At 34.5% G+C, this 20,220-nt stretch overlaps 1 protein-coding gene across 1 annotated transcript in view; it reads right to left on the reverse strand.

The window, feature by feature from the left end:
- The window catches only part of LOC129752090 (uncharacterized), a 138,098-nt gene that overhangs the window by 28,044 nt on the left and 89,834 nt on the right, over positions 1–20,220 (reverse strand). Inside the window, exon 3 of the mRNA XM_055747884.1 lies at positions 5,729–7,100. Within this exon, the coding sequence (XP_055603859.1) occupies positions 5,729–7,100 (1,372 nt within the window). The remainder of the gene's footprint in view (positions 1–5,728; positions 7,101–20,220) is intronic.

Genomic DNA, 20,220 nt, shown 5'->3' on the forward strand with positions numbered 1-20,220 from the left:
ATTTTCGAGCTCAGCCACCTACAATGGGGAGGTTTTAAACTTAAACCCCAAAAAATTCAAATTTAATGACCTGGAATAATACTTATCTCATGCGAAATTTTTTCAAAAGTTTCAAATCAGATTTGATTGAAGACATAAAAAAAACTAGAATTATTTCGTGAAAACGAACTTGAGATAAAACAAAATTCAGCAGCACTGTTTTTGAGAAACATTCTGATGAGATGTGAAAATTTCATGAAGATTAATTAAGTGTAATAAGCCTTTTGAGTGCGGACTCTTTCATAAAACCGATCATTTTTATTAATTAATTTTTTAAAACGCTAAATTTTTAAACTAAAGCATAATACTTTTGCATACATTAGTTGATCGATCCTAAATTTTTCAGCGTTGTTTAATGCATTGTCAAGCTTTAAATTGATGTTCATTTTGTTAAAATCGATACACGCTCAAGTGAGAAAGAAAGCAATTACTTATAAAATGACATCATCACTCTTTGAGATCTCCTCATCTGTTGATGGTCTATTTCAAACAATTTGAAATATTCAAAAACCTTTCAGCTCATTTTATTAATTTGCAATGATTTAAAATCTATTGTTGATAAGAAATACAAGGAAAATAGATTATTTCTGGTTAATTAAGGTTAAATAACACCACACTGCGACGTCTTCGACGAAATCCGACGGTAGATTTGAATTTCTGAGAAAATTTCACGTAAGATGAGTAGTTTTCGGGTCCATAAACCTGCGGCTTCGAATTTTTGGGGATTTCTGGGTCAAATTTTCTTATTCCCTAGGAATACCTTCGAACAAGTATCCTCATTCTCCCAAACTCAAATGCAGGTTTTTCCTAAAACTATCGATAACTTTACGTTGATTCCACCAATAAATATAAAAATGATGAAAATGCTAATTTTTCGGACTTGCTATGAGCTACACGCCTCAAAACCCTTAAACTTTCGCAAAAACAATTTATTCTTTTAACGAATAGTCACCGTTGATTATAATTTTTATGCTAGTTTTAATGGTATTGCGGTGAACGTTACGACGAAAATTCTTTTATAGAAGAATTACAGACTGAAAATTAAATGACGGATAGATAAAGCAGATGCTTAGTAGGAGAAAATTTACAGATGTTGAAAATGAGCCAAGAGCATATTTTATGGAAAGCTTCAAAGGTGCGTCCTAGACCCTTTGTCCCACATCAGTTGAATGGCTGAGAGAAGTAATAGCGAGAGGCGCAATTACGTTCACCCATACATCCAACCCGATGGATTGGTAAAGCACGTGCTTCCCAATCGGATCCGATTGGGAAGCACGTGCTTTACCAATCCATCGGGTTGGATGTATGGGTGAACGTAATTGCGCCTCTCGCTATTACTTCTCTCAGCCATTCAACTGATGTGGGACAAAGGGTCTAGAACGCACCTTTGAAGCTTTCCATAAAATATGCTCTTGGCTCATTTTCAACATCTGTAAATTTTCTCCTACTAAGCATCTGCTTTATCTATCCGTCATTTAATTTTCAGTCTGTAATTCTTCTATAAAAGAAGACCCTCTCACAAATTAAAATGCTGTTAATGATCTTGATCCTGATCTTGATCACAATTTAGTTTCTGATCTTGAATCTTAATTCTAAATCTTGATACTGATCTTGAACCAGATTTTGATCTTGACCTGAATTTTGATCCTTATTTTGATACTGATCTTGATTTTTATCTTGATCCTGATCTTCAATCTGATTTTGAACTAGATCCTCAACTTAAACCTGATCTTAATCTTGATCCGGATTTTGATTCTGGTCTTGATCCTGATCTTGATCTCGAACCGGATCTTGATCTTGATCCGTATTTTGAACCTGATCATGAAACTGATCTTGATCTTTATCTTTATCCTGATCTTGATCCTGATGTTGACCCTGATATTGATCCTGATCATGATCCTGATCAAGATCCTTATCTTGATCCTGATCTTGATCCTAATCTTGATCCTGATCTTGATTATGATCTTGATCTTGATCCTTAACATTAATCTGATTCTGATCTTGATCCTCAACTTTAATCTGATCTTGATCTTGACCCGTATTTTGATTCTGATCATTATTTGCATCCTGATCTTGAATTTTATCTTGATCTTGATTCGGATTTTGATCCTGATTTTAAACCTAATCTTGATCTTGATCTGGATTTTGATCCTGATCTTGAAACTGATTTTTTTTTATTTATATTGATCTTGATATTGATCCTGATCTTGATTCTATTGTTGATCTTGATCCTGATATTAAACCTGTTCTTGATCTTTATCCGGATTTTGATTCTGATCTTGATCCTGATCTTTATCTTGATCTTGATCTTAATCTTGATCCTGATTTCGAACCTGATCTTGATCTTGATCCTGATCTTGAACCTGATCTTGATCTTGATCCCGAACTTGAACCTGATCTTGATCTTCATCCGGATTTTTATTCTGACCTTGATTCTGATCTTGATCTTGATCCTGATGCAAAACCTAATCTTGATATTGATCCGGATTTCGATCCTGATCTTTTTCCTGATCTTGATCCTGATCTTGAACCTGTCTTGATCCTGGCCTTGATTCTGATTTTGATCTTGATCAGGATTTTGATACTGATCTTGATCTTTATCTTGATCCTTATCTTGATCCTGATCTTGATTCTGATCTTGATCTTGATCTGGAACATTAACCTTATCCTGATCTTGATCCGGATTTCGATTCTGATCTCGATTCTCTGACTTTGATCTTGATCCGAATTTTGATCCTGATCTTGTTACTGATCTTGATTCTGATCTCCATCCATCTTGATTCTGATCTTAATCTAGATTCTGAACTTGAACCTGATCTTGATCTTGATCCTGGTCTTTATCCTGATCTTGATTCTGATCTTCATCTTAATGCTTTGCTTAAACCTGATCTTGATCCTGATCCGAATTTTGATCCTGATCTTGATTCTGATCTGGATATTGATCCTGATTTCCACCCTAATCTTGATCTTGATCCAAATTTTGATCCTGACCATTATCCTGATCTTAATCCTAATCTTGATCTTGATCCGGATTTTAATTCTGATTTTGATCCTGGCCTTGATTCTGATCTTGATCTTGATCAGGATTTTGATACTGATGTTGATCTTTATCTTAATCCTTATCTTGATCCTTATCTTGATTCTGATCTTGATCTTGATCCTGAACTTGAACCTGATCTTGATCTTGATCCAGATTTCGATTCTGATCTTGATTTTGATCTTGATCTTGATCCTGATCTCGAACCTGATCTTGCTCATGATCTGGATTTTGATGCTGATCTTGATACTGATCTTGATTTTTATCTTGATCCTGATTTTAATTTGATATTAATCTTGATTCTGAACTTGAACCTGATCTTGATCTTGATTCGGATTTTAATTCTGATCTTGATCTTGATGCAGAACTCGAACGTGATCTTGATCTCTAACTTGATCTTGATTATTTTGGTTTTGATCCTGATCCTGATCCTGACTATGAACCTGATCTTGATTCCAATCTTGGTTCTGTTCTTGCTCCTAATCTTTATTTTGATCTGTATCCTAATCTTTATCTTAATCTTGCTATTGATCTTGCTCCTCATTTTGATTTTTTATTGAATCCTGATCTTGATTTCGGTCCAGAAACTGATCCCAATTTTGAATCCGATCATGTTTCTGACAATGATTCTGCTTCCGATCATACCAAAGATTCTGATATTGATCATGGTGTAGATATAGGCTCTGATTGAGATCATGATCAAGATTCTAATCCAGATCTTGATCTCGATACTAATATTTTTCTCACTTCGATTATGATTCTAATCCTGATCCTGATCCCTCACTTGGTCCTAATTTTGATTCAGATTCCAAACCTGATCAAGATAAAAATCCTTATCATGGTTTTGAATTTAATCCAGATTCACATTCTGAACTTGATACGTATCTTGATTCCAAACTTCAAGCTTTTTAGAGTTATATCACGCTCCTTTTTTGGTACACAAAACTAAGTTTGACCGTGGCTCAAAACATAGTCCGATTGTATGTACTTCAATTCTAATTCCATTTTTCCTCTTTGCGATGGTTCAAAACGGAGTTTAATCTGCGAATTCAAAACTAATCCCATTGTGCCATTTTTGTCAAACTGCATTTTGATCAGCTACGAATCAAGGCGAGAAAAAAGTTCCAAATTTATTTTTCGGATGTTGAACTTAGTTTTGAGTATTCCTGTGAATTGATTTTCTGACATCCTACATAGTTCGATTCTTTGAACTGAAGTTGAGTTCCATTTTTCTTCCTTGCGATGGTTCAAAACGGAGCTCGAACTGCTAACTAAAACTAATCTCATTTTTCCATCGGCGCGGGAGCAAAACTGAGATCGATCTAATGAACCGAAAATTGAACTTTCTTTGTGTATGTTGAACTAAAGCACTTAGCGAGTTTTGCTGCCAAACTGCATTTTCAGTAGCGACAAATAAAGGCATGAAAAAAGTTCAAATTGGTGTTCCGTTGTCGAGCTAAGTTTTGAGTATGCCTACCAGAACTTAGTTTTGAGATTGCCCAGTCGAAGAACCAAAATAACTTAATTTTAAGTTTGAAAAATGGATCGTGTAGCTCGGTTAGTAGAAAATGTGTCGCTGAATCGATCGATCCATGAATTCGAGCCCAACAGTACGGACACAGTTGAATCGATAAAGTTATAGAAAGTCACGAATGACTCAAATGTTACAACGGCTATATAATCAAACAAAAAAATTTAATAGGTAACTCGACCACAGTTCAAATGCCAATCATGACTTTGAACTTAAACCTGTTCTTTATGTTGACCCAGAGCCTGATCTCGAAAATTTTCATTATGTGTTTTTTTGCAACCATCGTAAAAAGTTACATTCATTCCCAACACTTAAAAGTTAGAATCTTTATTCAAATTCATCATTCATAAGAGTAATAATAAAATTACAAAAATTCACCAAAGATTGAAAAATATTATTTCGACATAAATTATTTCATTGCAGTTGTCATTTATGGAAACATACGAGCATATGTAAGTCACAGTTGCTTCAAAATTGGAGAAATATCTCTTATTCAACTTTGAATATTATAATAGTTTGATTGTTTTTAACCTTTCCAATTTCTTTCATTCCCTCGATTTTGGATGCAGATATTTTCTGTAGTCTACAGTGTACGGAATAACGTCCAATTTTTGTCCAAATATGTAAATCAAACAATGGATTTGCATAAAAGTAAGAATCAAAATAGTGGATTTTTCTATTCAGCTGAAACATTTCATTTCAAACTTTATCGTCGTTACGTGACCCCTTAAAGTTAACCGAATGAGCTTAAATTCGACATGAAACCAGGGAACAATTTCAGTCATGCCGATTTTTAAAAAATGGGTTAAATTAAGCTACATAAAACTATGAAATTAAAACTTGATATTCTGGAAATCTCTGCAATAGGAATCCATAAACAAAACACTAAACTAATCGACAATATGTTAAAAGTTGCATCTTAATACTACTTGATTCACTAAAAATGCCTGCTTTAGCCTTAAGCCATTCTCCTACGAGTTCCCTTAAAAACTAAGCTAATAATTTAAACTCCTTCAAACGATGGCAAGTCTTTCCAGATGAAGTTTTGTACATCAGATATCTATATACAGCATGGCCACTTTTTCCCTGCAATAACATTTTTAAGGCTTCGACGTTTCCTAACTCCGATAGTAAACAACAGGTCCACTGGCCACCAGGACGGCATCCAGCGAAAGACTCCGTTGTTTCGTCGTTGCATTGATCGTTTGCCCCAAATCAACTGTTTCCGGTACGGCATAAATTTTTGCTCCCGGTCCTGCGATTGTTAAACTTCTTGGATGGGTGATGGCTGTTCCGTTTGGTCCCACGATGGCAGTTCCACCACTTCCGGCCGTGGCCACTCCACCTGGTCCAGCAATGGCGATTCCTCCTTGACGGACTCTCAACCTTTGAATAACCAAACCGCTAGCCGGAGCGGCATCGCTCTGCCGATTGAACAAACCAAAAGGACTCTTCTCATCCGAAGGTGCGTCGGACATATCGGGAATTTCTTTCAAGTCGTCCAAATTGACTGGATTCGCGCTTGATGGATGCAGGCTGAATCGGTTGGTAAAATTTTGAAACGTTGCCGAAATGTTGAAACTTTTCGCTCTCCCACTGGTACCCTTGTTCAGAATCACCATCTCCAAATCCGTATCGGCATCTTCATCCGGTTCAACGTCGTCATCCTCATCGTCATCGTTTTCCTCGCTCGAGCTTATCCGACTATTGATGAACTTATCGTTCGTCAAAATTGGTTCATCTTCGACTCCCGGCGCGATTTGTTCTTGCTTTTCATCTTGCTCATCCTCCTCGCCATAGCCAACGGCATCCAGCATCTCGTCCAGCAGCTCTTCTTCGACCGTATCATCTACAACTGCCGCTGCCAAGTCATCCACAACTCCTTTCGATTTCTTGGGCGATGGTTCCACCACTGCTGCTGGAGTCTCTTCAACAGCTCTAGCTTTCGGTTTCAACTCCAGTGCCTTGTTGAAATCAATCGTACTGGGAACGTACTGAATCTGGCTGGACTTTCCATCGGGAGTTGGAACAACAATCGGAAGGACGTAGATTTTGGGCATAAGTTCTCGAGTTTGTTTAACGTGAAAAGCTCTTGGGGCGTCTGGCATCGGGAGGTGCATATAGGGAGCTGGGTAGTAGAAAACCTGAGCTCGGAACGGATCAACAGGTCCTGCGCCCGGTAAAGTTTGTTCCGGAGCAGTGACAGCAGCCAAGTGTTTAAACATCGGTGCCGGACTTGTTCCGCCGGGTCGAGCGACTACGGATTTAAAGTTCAGTGGTTGATAGACGGGTCTCGGGAAAAAATAACCCTCGTTGAAGGGTTGATTCCGGGGGAAAACGACGGGTTGGGGTGGTTTCTTGTAGCCCATGGCGACGTTTATTCGGTCGATTTCTTCTAAGATACGGCGAGTTTCTTCCGCGGAACCACGTTGCTCCATCAGCGGTTCCAGGACACGTTGCTGAGGTAGCAGCCGCATGATTTGCTCCTGGATCCTAGAATTGAAAGATAAATGTTAAAAAATGTTTTTGGTAAAAGTTTTTTGCAAAGGTATGCTTAGTGTTGTGATTGCATTGCTATACTTATTTCATTATTTATAAAACTCTTGTACACAAATTTGTGATGGGCTTTGACAATAATAGATTGGAATATTTTATTTAAAAAATCACAAGGCTTTGTGGTTAGCATAATTCACTGGAAAACAGACATGCGCTAGTAAGTAATTTAGTCAAAAAAAACTGAATGGAAAATTTCAGATCTTTTTTAATCATTTTTGAAATTTTTAAATATGGCGAATCTGACTAAAAGTGGAAAAAAAATGTGCTAAATCGGATATTTAAGCATCGCAATGGACTGATATAATAACAAAACGATGAAAATTCGACTTTTATAAAAACAACTTTGATAATTTGATACTTTGATACTTCACAAATAGAACACAAACGAGTTATTGCATGGTTAAAGTTATCAAGCAATTCTTCTTTTTACTGCTTATTATTGAATTTAAATTTCTAAAGAAAGAAATAAGATTAAATTGAAAAAAAAAATTAACATTGAATACACAAACTTAGAAAATGAAGCTCCTTAACACTAATCCGCTCTTGACTGTCAATATGACACTATTGGAAGTTTGGCGACTTGTAACTTTATTCGAGTACATCCAATAAAAAAAAATCTTCGAGGGCCCTTATAGTTTTGGAAACCTCGTAACGTTACATAAATATGTTTTTCAAACAATATTCACTTACAACACTTCAGTTTTCCGTTATTTAAAGTAGGTATAAGAAAAAAATAATAATAATAACATGCTTCGGAAAAAAGACTGTAGATCAGCTACGGAATGCTAAAAAAAATTCACTTAGTGTGCAAGAAAGCTGAAGTTAGAAGCTCTACGTTGCACATAAGGATATATTTTTTGAAATTTTTTAAGATCGTGACCACCAAAAATGTAAAAAAGGTGGTGAAAAAACCGTATGGGAGAGTGGGGAATCATAGGCACCGTTTGCGTTGCTCCATAACTTCCTTATTATAAAAGATAAAATGAAGATAAAAATTGGTAGATATGGTTTTCTACATTTTCAAGCATTTATAAGGTATTTTTTTTAATTTTTAGTAAGTTATTTTTCCCAAATTCTGACTGTTTTAAAAAAAGCAATATTTTTTTGGATTTTGAAAAATGGTGGAGAATCGTGGGACACTAAATCCAAATTGACCAAATAACATGCAAAGTTTATGATTTGACCCAAAACTGAGATTTTATAATTCATTTCGTTATTTCAAAGCAATTTCAGATGATGAAATAATAAAGAGAGTTGTGTATGATCGAATAGATTCCAAAACCTGGCTCGCGGACGTTTTGGCATAATTCCTTATATAGGATAGACAAAATATTTTTCATAACTCTTCATTTCGCATAAGAAAACTTTACAGATAGGGAAAACGTATTTTAAGTTTTGAATGTGTATAAAAATATAAGTATATTGGTGGTTCAAGATGTTTGGCTCACGATTCCCCACAAGCTACGATTTGCAAATTGGTTGTGTGACTTATTGATGTTTCATCAAAAATTCCTTTTCCACGTGAAAGATCCAGACAAAACTAAGATTATAAGCGTATGAGCATATTTTTGACGTGAACTTTAGGTTCCCCCTCTATGCAATTAGCGGGTGTATTTTTAATAATGAAAGTAAATTTTTCAAACTTTTTTTAGCTTGATAAATAAAAGAAGCATATGATGCGTATTAAAAGGGGGAGTCAGGTCTAACTCTTTAAAAAAATCGATTTTTATTTTTTTTTTATTTTCTTATTGTAAAACATTTCAAGAATGTTGAGTCAAATTTTCAAGTCAATCGAAGCAAAACTGTAGAAATTATAGGCCTTTATCTCCTCTTATCTAATACTGCAAGAATTCGGCGCAGAAACTTCAAACGCGTTTTTCTCGAAAGCACATTTTGAAAGTCAGTGGACATCGTCATTTGAAAACTACTTCACCGATTCTTCTCAAATTTGGAACATATTTCTACACATAAAATACCAAACCCCGACGATTTTCTTTTTTTTTTAATTTGGGGAGATTTTACAGATAAAAAATGGCGGATTTTTTCGTGAAAAATCGTAGTTTTTACTTCAAACAGCCACAAAAATTTAATAAAAAATTTTTTAAGTTAAATAAAATCGTTGGGGTCTAGAAAAACATCTATTGAAAATATTTTGCTCTGATTTTTTGACTTCAGATGATTCTGTGCTGAGATACAGTGTCCACCGCAAATCCTGTTTTCTAAAAGGCATCCTCGAAAGTGCTCCGTTACCGGCTCATTTTTCAATATTTTTCTACGAAAAAGTTACTAAATGTTCTTTTAACAAAGCTTTGTATAATGCAAAAAATTTGAATACATTTGTTTGAACGATAGCTCTAAAAAAAATTCGTGAAAATGGTGTTTTTTTTACCCGTTAGACCCTACTCCCCCCTTAAGTCAACAACATATAGAAATACATGCTCACGCAAAGCGACGACGATGACAGTTGGTTCGAGATTTTTATCTCAACACACATATGAGATATTAAAAGTTGCCCACGTTTCCCAGTTTCCCCCATGGCCCACGATACCCCACTCTCCCCTACTTTTCAATCAATGAACCGTCAAAATTGAAAAGAGGATTGAATAGTTGACATAATTTTTGACGAATTTTCAAAGGTAGCTGTTTTACGAACTTTTTATCAATTGGCAATATCTCTGATTTTCTATTTAGGACTTAAATTCAACTTGGCACAGGATTTTGAGTATATTCACGCAAGATTGATCAACTTGTAAACCTGAGTAAATATCATAGAGCACACCCAATGAATTTAGTCAGCACATGCATTTGCACAGTGAAGCAAATTGAAAACCATATTATGAGTTAATTTTTCGAAAAAATGATCCGATGTCCGTGAGTTCGAGTCCAAGAGGAAACATCGATCACAGTTGTACCGGATAAGTTTTTCAATGACTATTCGCCAACTGCATCGTTGATATAGGTCGCGAATGGCATAATGATGTTAGAACGACTACGTTACTTTAAAACAAAACAAAGAAATATGAAAAAGGAAATAACTCTAAAAAGGTAAAACGTTCTGAACATTTTGAAAGCTGCTCAAGAGCAATGAAAACTGAGAGCCAAATTTCATTATTCATTAAATGCTCAAGATAAACTCATACCTCTTCTGTCTGTAAGAGGCAAGGTTTTGCATTTTGTTTTGAGTACGTTAGTTTAAGGAGTCGGAATTCCTTGAGCTTGATGGCTCAGCAAGATTTGAATCGTTGAAAAAAATAATGGGCATTGAGGAATTGATGAAATAGTAACCAATTCTCGGGGAACAACATATTTTCTACATATATTACAAAACCTGATTAAGCAAATAATTAATTAATTTAAATCTTTTGTTAAATTTTCATTACTATAGATTTGGTGATACAAGTAAAAATAGTTAAAAGAAAATTGTTATTATGAAATTGTTACAAGGAATTTAAAATATTCACTCACCCTTTCCTTTGACATTTTTTCGAGTCTCTAGAAAATTTACTATTTCATAGTTACATGTGCTGGTAGCTATTACTAGTTACTAAAATTTTCTAATATTGATTTTAAACATCTTCACAGCAAGCCACTTCATATGACATTTCGACGAAAATTTACTAGGTATTACTTAGTTACTTAGTTCGAACTAAAAATCTTTAAAAAAGAAAAGTGTGTAAAATTTTAAATACTGGCATCCAAAAAATACGATGGAAATTGACTTGAAACATTGCCACCTACTGCACCGTACAAAAGTTTCAAAAGTACAAATTTTCAAGTGCCCAGTTTTGGAAAAAGCGTTATCGTATATGAATTCATTAATATAATTGAACTAATGCCGCTCTAAAATAGACGGATTCAATTTACTATCTTACTGCTAGATAAATACACTTACACTTACTTATTAACTTTGTTCGCTTAGTAAAACATCTTTTTTTTTCAAAATTTACGTAAGATTTCGGGCTACTTTCCTTCACCTATTATCAGATCTTCCCAAGAGTAACCCGATACGTTACGAAAATTTAATATTAAAAAATAATTTTTTACTCACCGAAAGAAGTTTATAAGTAAAACCAGTATAAGTACCTGTGGTAAACTTTAATGCATTCCTTTATTTTTGCAGTACTGAAGCAGTTGAAATAACTAACAGTTTTACAATAAGTTTTTGCACTTCTAAACGGTTATGGTCAGAGGACGAATCTTCTATATCCAGTTAATTAGGAACATATTTGACGAACAGTCATACTCATCAGAACTGATTCTAGACATCTCGAAGCGGTATCACTTTCGCATCTCATTGCCCCAAAATTTAGCACTTCAAGCTTGAAGAAAATTGCGATTAACATTTAAGTTTTTTTTAAATCATGCAACCGGGCGAAAGTGTTACGAAATTTTAACAGCAATTTTCTTGAAGCATGCCAAACAGTTCATACGACCTGTTCAAAACTGACCAAAATTTTGTTTTTTCCTCATTTTGGTTTTGACAGTTCTCTTTGGTGTGTTTGGAGACATCTGATGGCTCAGCCAAAAAACAAAAATTATTTCGAAAAGATCGATGAAAATTTTACACAAGTTTCGTGGGTTAGCTTGTACGTCAGTTCTCTGTGCTAGAACTTCCAATATTTATTATAACAATCTTCGCAACTACTTAGTTCTCTACTATTTTATAGTTACTACAGCAGAAAACTTACAAAAAGTAGGCATTGGCTCGAACAGCACCAGTGAATACAAGCTCAACAAATTTGAATCGATAGAGCCAACAAACTTAACCTTCTCTGTAGACATGAGCTAACAACGTCTTCTAGAGCAAAATAAAATGAAGTAAAGTTTCTTCCAAACAAGAGCTTAGCAATACAAAGCTCCTGAAACAAAAACTGTAGGAGCTTAGTATTCAAGTGAAAACATTCAAATAAAATGGACTCCTTTAAAAAAGACTCATAGCACATGCTGGAAACTTATTCAAATCTGTTCCAATTTGGCCATAGTAAAGGTTGTTCCACATAAAATTGCTTCAATTTGCAAACGCTGTATAAAACCGCTCATTTCGTATTTTTGCTTGAAGGGTATTTTTCACAAAGAAAGCAGTGAGTTTATAGTTTACAAGGTGTTTTTTTGTATTTTGAAAATTGGGATAAAAAAAATCAAAGAGCAATGAGTTAAATTTATAAGACGCAAATATTCATAAAAAACTCAAATTATTGATTTTTGATTTATCGCCGCGATGAATTGTTTGTTTTCTAATCGACGTTTTTCGGCGAGTTTTAGAAAATAAAAATAAAACGTTTTTACCAGTTGTCCAGACGTTTCGAGCTACTCTGGCTTTCGCTCCTCTTCAGTGGACAAATTTTCTGAAAATTTTCTAAAACTCGCCGAAAAACGTCGATTAGAAAACAAACAAACTCAATTTATTTAAAAGCGACGTTCGAAAAAAAAACTTGTATTTGTGCAGCAACTGTGGATTTTGTGATTAGACGTTACAACACAGTTCCTGGAATCAACATAAGAAGATTAAGGGTTCGAATGATTTTTTTTCTATCAATGGTTAGTACCTTTAAGCAAGTGTGTACAATTGTAGGCAGAATCTCTGAACTTCGCTCAGGAAACTACAAAGTTTTGACCAAAACTGTTTGAATTTTTTTTTTTCATTTTTGATGAAATTTCATAGGATTATTGATAATATTTGACATAGTTTTAACAGCATTCAATTCGTATAACATTTGAAAGTGATTTGAGCAAACTTCTGGATCAAAAACACGATTCGCAAAAAAAAAACGTTTACAGTTTTGGCTCCATCTGCAAAACTATTGGACCGATTTTCATCACAAATGCCATTTTGGAATCGTCTTAGTAGCTACTTTGCTGTAAAAATTACTGTCTGCATCTAGATTGGAATTTTTGATCAGTTGAAAGTTCAAAATAAGCTGTAAGGTGCTCTTCTGCACCATTTCGATTTTAATTTTTTTCGTTCCACTATTCAAACGATGCCCTGAAGTGATAGGAAGCCAAGAAAAGTCACCTTTAATCCAATAACATAAATTCTTCGAACGCATTGGAACTAAGACCCATGTAATTTTGAATGAGGTACTCAGTGAGCGTCTCAAAGGTGTTAATTTTGCACACAGAAATAAAGGTTAGATTTGAAGAAGTTTACGAATGTACGAATAAGGTATTCAACTTAAATCAAGTAAAAATACCAAAAGATCACAAAATGGTTATTGGTTTATTTTCTGGAAGTTCGGAAGGAATCAGTCAACTGGGTAATTTTTACAGCGTTTTTTCTGTGATAAAATTTTATGTAAAGTACCCTTTACATAAAAAGTTACATATGTTCAATTTTTATAAGGCCCGTTAAGATAACTCCATTTGTTTATATTTGGCGCATTCGCATTTGTTTACATTTGAAAACTCCATTTGTTTACATTTGGCGCATTCGCCCTATTCAAAATTCACTACCGAATTTCTTGTTTTGTCACCCCCAAGGGGGGCTTCAAAATTTCCAAAAAACCAGTAGGGGGAATAAATAAAGTTTGAAGTATTTTAAGTAAATAGAGAAAAAAAATCAAATATCTGAATGATTACAAGACCAAAATACTAATTTTGGAAGATGTAAGTTATTTAACCTTTTATATTCTTTCTTTTATTTAATTTTTCGATAAAAAAAATTAATTGATTTATAGGTTTTGTGCAATGATATAGTGTGCAATTTTGTTACATACAAGCTTTCGTGCCATTCATTCCAATTTTTTTTATTATCCCTCCCCTCGCGATGTTCCAATTCAGAGTGATAAAGGAAGGATTTGAAGTTTGTTCGGGCTTAATGTTTATTTTGCAAAAAAAATCTATTGACGTTAAAATTAATGATTTCTCTATCAGCCAAACTGATTTATTAATCCTAGCATAAATTTATTATCTAGGGGAGATGGGGGCATAATGGCCACCTTAAGGAAAACGGTTATTTAACCATAGAAAATAGCTATAATATGGAGGTTACATTATTGTTTCGTGTTCAGACACTTAAAAAGCCTATTCCCTAACGGGCTGAAACGTGAAAAACTAGATGAAAACGTTAAAAAATGCATTTTAAAATTTTTTGCCAAAACCTGAAAACCAGCCACTGTGGAGGCATAATGAGAACCCCCCCTGAGGCAGTATGGGCACCATTAATCAGAGCAAAGATGTGCGTTTTTGCCGGGGAATCTAGCAGCGAATTCAATTCGATGAAGTCAGGTGAGTCGTAGATTCATCAAACAAAGCAATAACAAAATAATCTAGGTCTGTTTGTAGAATACAAACAATTCACGCACGCTCATACATTAAGTGCTTTGTTCGGAGGATGATGCTACTAGCCGTATAATGTAACAATAAAAAAATCGATCATGAATTGTGAATGGAAAAAAATCACCTCGAACAGAAATCTAATTCTAGTCTTTTGATTACCTCTCCGACACCTTACCAATAGGCTAAATTGTCGGATGAAAACTAGTCAAGGTGTGGCGCTATAAATCAATTTTAATTCGCTGCTAGATTCTACGGCAGAAAATGCTCATTATGCCTCGATAATATGGTGCTCTATATGCCCCTAGTCAACAAATTTAAGTAAAAACGTGTTTTAAAAGTGAAAAAAGTGAAAAATCAAAAAATTTTTGATGGTAAAAATTGAGAAACCATGTGTACATCATGTTGCAGTGCGTACATTATAGATCAAGGTTATTTTAAGATCATAAGAGCTTATTTCGTGGTGCTCAAAAATTATAATATTTTCGTAACTTGAGAACCAAGCTAGTTTTTTTAAATATCTCCGTAAAGATGATAAGGAGATTCCTTTTTTGTGAAAAATTAATACTATAGGAAGTACGAAACAAATCCTCATGAAAATTTATTTAAGAAAATACGCACTTTCGTAGAAAAGCGTAGTTCTCATTATGCCTCGGGTGCTCGTTATGCCCTCATCTCCCCTATTTTACCATTTTCTGAAGAAAAAACACATAAGTTTGTTATTTGTTGTAGACTCATGGTTTTCCCTGAAGATGGTGTCATTAAAGCACTGAAACGTTGGTTAGTTTGTAAATAAATGTTATCGTTTAATTTTCAAACCAAACAATCAGCAATAATTTTTTCCACTTAAAAACAAAAAAAAACACATTTTTGAAATACATACCACTGGATATACTATTATTTACTAGAACGAATCAAAAGCCAGTCGAACAAACAATTTATAATTTTGTAACAAAAACATCATTAGACCGTCTTAATAACTCATTCAATAATATGAAGAATGCGTCAGTTTATTGAAATTTAGTTCTTCCTGAAAATGAATGAAATGCATTATTTCGACAAATAATGTGAAGCTTAACTTAATAATATTAGGGGTCATATACTAGTTTACTTAATTTTAAAAGGATCCAAAGTATATTGACTGACTCATGTTTCTAATGTAAAATCAGACGCTCAATTAATACTTTGAAGAACATAGTCTAAGTTATGCTCAAAATATGATATTTGTAACACGTAGCATGGACCGCGAGATATTTGGATTTAAGTACAAGTATTTTTTCGTTTAGCAAAATTTCACTATTGAATTCAGCGTCTGAATTTACATTAGAAAAATGGGTCAGTCAATAAATTTGGGATTTTTTAAAATTTCGTAAACTAGAGTAATGACCCTTGCACCATACACGAAATATCAACGAAATGCAAAAAAAAAACCAATCAACATTCAATATCTCACCACAGTGAACTAGTATCGCGTTACAATTTTCTACAAACTTCTTGCTCATTGTTTAGACTGTAAATTCTGCAATTCTGAGCTACAGTTGCGTAACAAAAATGAAATCACGCAGAGCAGCACCCAAACTTCCAACTTTGACAGAATACTTTTTGTCGCACAGTATAGATATTTTTCATGGAACTTTCACAGAAGCTAGATAAGCTTCATTCAATGAGTTTTGCGTGTACTAGGAGGAGAGATACAGCCATTTTAGTAAAAGTTGGGAAAATTGAGATTACATTACAAAATTGGCTTAATCTTTGTCAAATTTGATGTTTTCATCTTAAAATTTGGTGAGATACTGTATAAATGTATATTCTAGTATGTTGCCTAATTTAATTAAAACCGATCAACGCGATCAAAAGATGATGCGGTTTGAATATTGTCAAGAATCTCCATACAAATTTGAAGTTGATTTCAAGCCAGCTCGTGCTTCAACCAATTGAATTGAAACTTTCAGAAAGTCATTTTTCACCTAATGGCATCAATATGCAGGGTTCCGAGTCGAAAATAAAGATTTTTATTGTTGGGGTCCAGTCAACTGATTTAACTATTTATGTGAAATTCATTTTTTTGTAAATTTTCCGCTAAAACAAATGGATAAAAATATCCATCCTGCAAGAAAAGAATCAAATTATTATCTAAGATAAAACAAAGCGAAAAAATAATTCTCATTAAGCAATGAATCACAACACTTAGCCTAGAAAATATTTTTAACCCAAACCAATCCACTAACTACGAAACAATCGATGAGCTGCCATCAACATTCTTCTGTCTGTATAATACTTAGTTTAGTCATTAGAAATGTAAAGGTAAACAAAAATCAACCCTGTTTCGCAGACTGCACCTCGGATTCAGCACTCATGAGATCAATTTGAAGATGTTATCGCGACGAACAGCTCATCAATTGTTTGGAAAACGTTCAGCACCAAAATTTTCTTCGATGATTTAATCGAGGAAAAACTTTGGAACGTAAACAATTTTAAGGAAAGATATTTACAAAATAGAGTAGAGCATTAAGAAAGCAAACTTAAGACAATTTTTTATGGTTTAAACGTACCTGTACACATTTGAGTATTGCTTGCATTTTTTTGGCTGGCATTGTGTTGTTTTGACTGTTTATTTTTGTTTGGGTTATCATAAGCACTAGCAGACGACACAGACGAAACGATACATTCACATTCCGGACACGAGATGGAAAGGTGACAAATACTATTCGGACAGAACAAACAACTAGCGCGCAGATTAATGAGGGTAATCTTCTTTAGTTTTCCTTTTATTTTCTTTGAAGAAACCAAATTAAAACTAGATCTCAGCTTTCAGTTAAACTCCAACTGGAAGAGTTAGGCTTAAAGTTGTTGAATGAAAAAAGGGGGGCGGTAGGAGTTTGAGTGAAAATAAAGTACAGGGAAGAAGATCAAATTGATGGTTTTGACAGATTCTCACATAAATCTCAACCACCATCGGCTTTGGATCAAGAAGGGAAGAAAAAGAGAGAAGTGCATGGGTCGGGTGGAAAATTGGAAGGCCCAAACAAAGCGGGAAGAAAACTGCCCATAATGGGAAAAGTAAAGCATAAGTATAGATAAACACAAATGATCATTTCCGAGGTGCACGCGATCGAGGGTCAATTTATGTTGTAGGCATAGAAAGGTAGGTATGTATGTGTGATTGAAAAATTCAGGTTTTTTCCATAACAGAGCTTTTGGCACAGGGCACAACATAATGGAGAAGAGGTTTGTAGGTAGGTGTGGTAAAAGGTAAAATCATAAAGAAGGTTGTTGCCGCATGTTGTAGTCAGTTATGTTGAAAGATGTGAGAAATTAGGCTGACAACCGTGTACAGTTGAAGAAAAGCCCTCATGTTGTTCCTGGATTTATTCGTCCATTGAACGGGATTTTGCGAAGACATCACGAATGAATGTTGACCAGAAGAGCAGCTGATCGAATGTTTATGTTTTTTTTTGTTGTTCAGGTGGGATGGGATGGGATTTTTCTTTCGGTTTCGGACTTTAAGTATGAGAACGGGATTCTACTGTCCATCCATTAAGGAAGATTAGTGGGGAGTGTTTTAAGCGCGTACAACATGCATACATAACGAATGCATGTTCTCGATTACCGGAGTTAGAGATGAATATGTTAGATCATTGTTAGTAAGAACTTAGTGGTTCTGGGAACATGAACTTGAATAATCCGACAGATGCTTGCTCGTACACATTAAGACAATGTTTATAACCATGTAAATCCATTTTCCTATATGCTGATTTACATTGTTTGGAATAGCTTAGAGAAAAGCTTTCGGCGTTAAGAAAACCACTTAAAAATTAGCGATCGCTTATCGAAGCCGCTAAATGTTGTGTAAAAGTTAGCGTTCACTTATCGCTAATTGAAATTTGAGAAGAAAAGCAAAACACATCCGTTTCAAATAAAGATGTTACAAAAAAAAAGCAAAACACACCTATTTTCTAAATGCTATTCGCGGTTGTTTGGCTCCTTCCAAACGAAAAAGAGCTGGGAGAAAACAACACTGTTTTCAGTTCGGTTTCCGAGTGTAATCCTCTTTCGCTGATCGTGCTCCACTTGTTATCCAAGTTTACACGAGCTGTAAGCAGCGATGCCACACATATCAATTTCTCGGTATTCATACCGATTTTTGACGAAATTTTGGACCTAGAATCGGTATATATCAATAGACTGAGTCGATTTGGGGTCAGTTTTTGGGATGAATAAACCCATTGGGCTTAAAATCCCGGAAAAAAAAAAATTGGGGTCAGTTTTGAATTTCCCAAACCCTGGGGTCTTAAAAGCTTCGCCTTGGTCCAAAACTCATCCATGATTTTTTGCAGAATTTTTAAGTAACGTTTACATGAGTAAATTTGAACTTTTAGGTTTGTATGGGAAAATTGAATATTTTGTACTGAAAAATCAACATCGTTTTTGTTTCTTCTGTGGAACCGAGCCAGGTAACGGTTTTTGTGCCAATTTATAAAATTCCTTGAGGAAATTTTCCGCTGAACAACTTTGTCGAAGACCGTAACTTCGTATTTTATTTGGCAAAAAAGTTATTAGCATTTTAATAACGGTATGTCTTTTCGCATTGATAAACAGTAAATATAATAGACATCACTGCTGGACCCTCGCGAAGTATTGCATGAAAATTAGTCATGCAATACCTCGATAGGCACCCTGCAGTGATGTAAATTTAATTTACTGTGTATCAATGCGAAAAGACATACCCCTATTAAACTGCTAATAACTTTTTGCCTAATAAGATACGAAGTTACGGTCTTCGACAAAGTTGTTCAGCGGAAAATTTCCTCAAGGAATTTTATAAATTGGCACAAAAACCGTTACCTGGCTCGGTTCCACAGAAGAAACAAAAACGATGTTGATTTTTCAGTACAAAATATTCAATTTTCCCATACGAACCTAAAAGTTCAAATTTACTCATGTAAACGTTACTTAAAAATTCTGCAAAAAATCATGGATGAGTTTTGGACCAAGGCGAAGCTTTTAAGACCCCAGGGTTTGGGAAATTCAAAAATGACCCCAAATCGACTCAGTCTAATATACCAAATACCGATATTTGGCAAAGCATAATGATTTCTTACCAATTATGGAAAAATTCGTCAAGAAGGAACAATTAATTCCAAATGGTCCCAAAAACTAAAACAATCGTTTTTTTAATTAGATAAGGCGGCGTCCATAAATTGCTTAACGCAAAAAATGCACTTTTTTGACCCCCTCCCTCCCGTATGTCACAAATCGTAACGCTTCGACGCACCCCCTTATAAAAATTACTTTTGACTGATACTCAGTCAACCATCTTCTCATGTTTTTAATAACTGATTTTCGAAGATCAAAAATGGATTTTAACATACAATTTTTTAACGTTCTTCAAAACGGAATTAATATCTATCCAAATAACTCTCTGATTAAAAGAATTGATTGTATTTTTACGAGTCGTTCTGTGCTTGTTCACTGTTGATCTATCTTGTTTACTTTATTTAGTTCATGGAGCATAACTTGTTATGTAAAATATACTCCACTAAGTAATATTTATCGAAACAAATAAATCTGCATATTTTAAATCAATTGAAAAAAAGTTAAATTTCCGTCTCGAGGATGATTTGAGTTCTTGGGGATAAATGTGCATAATTTTCGGTTTTCCATAGGTTATTTCACGGATATTCAATACACATTTTTAAGCAGTCTATCTCAGAAACATTAAAGAGAAAAGATTACAAACCAGTTTATAATCATGTTGAAGCTTACCAATTTTAAGCTGATTTTG

The sequence above is a fragment of the Uranotaenia lowii genome, chromosome 3 (assembly GCF_029784155.1).
Source record: "Uranotaenia lowii strain MFRU-FL chromosome 3, ASM2978415v1, whole genome shotgun sequence".
Lineage (NCBI taxonomy): Eukaryota > Metazoa > Arthropoda > Insecta > Diptera > Culicidae > Uranotaenia > Uranotaenia lowii.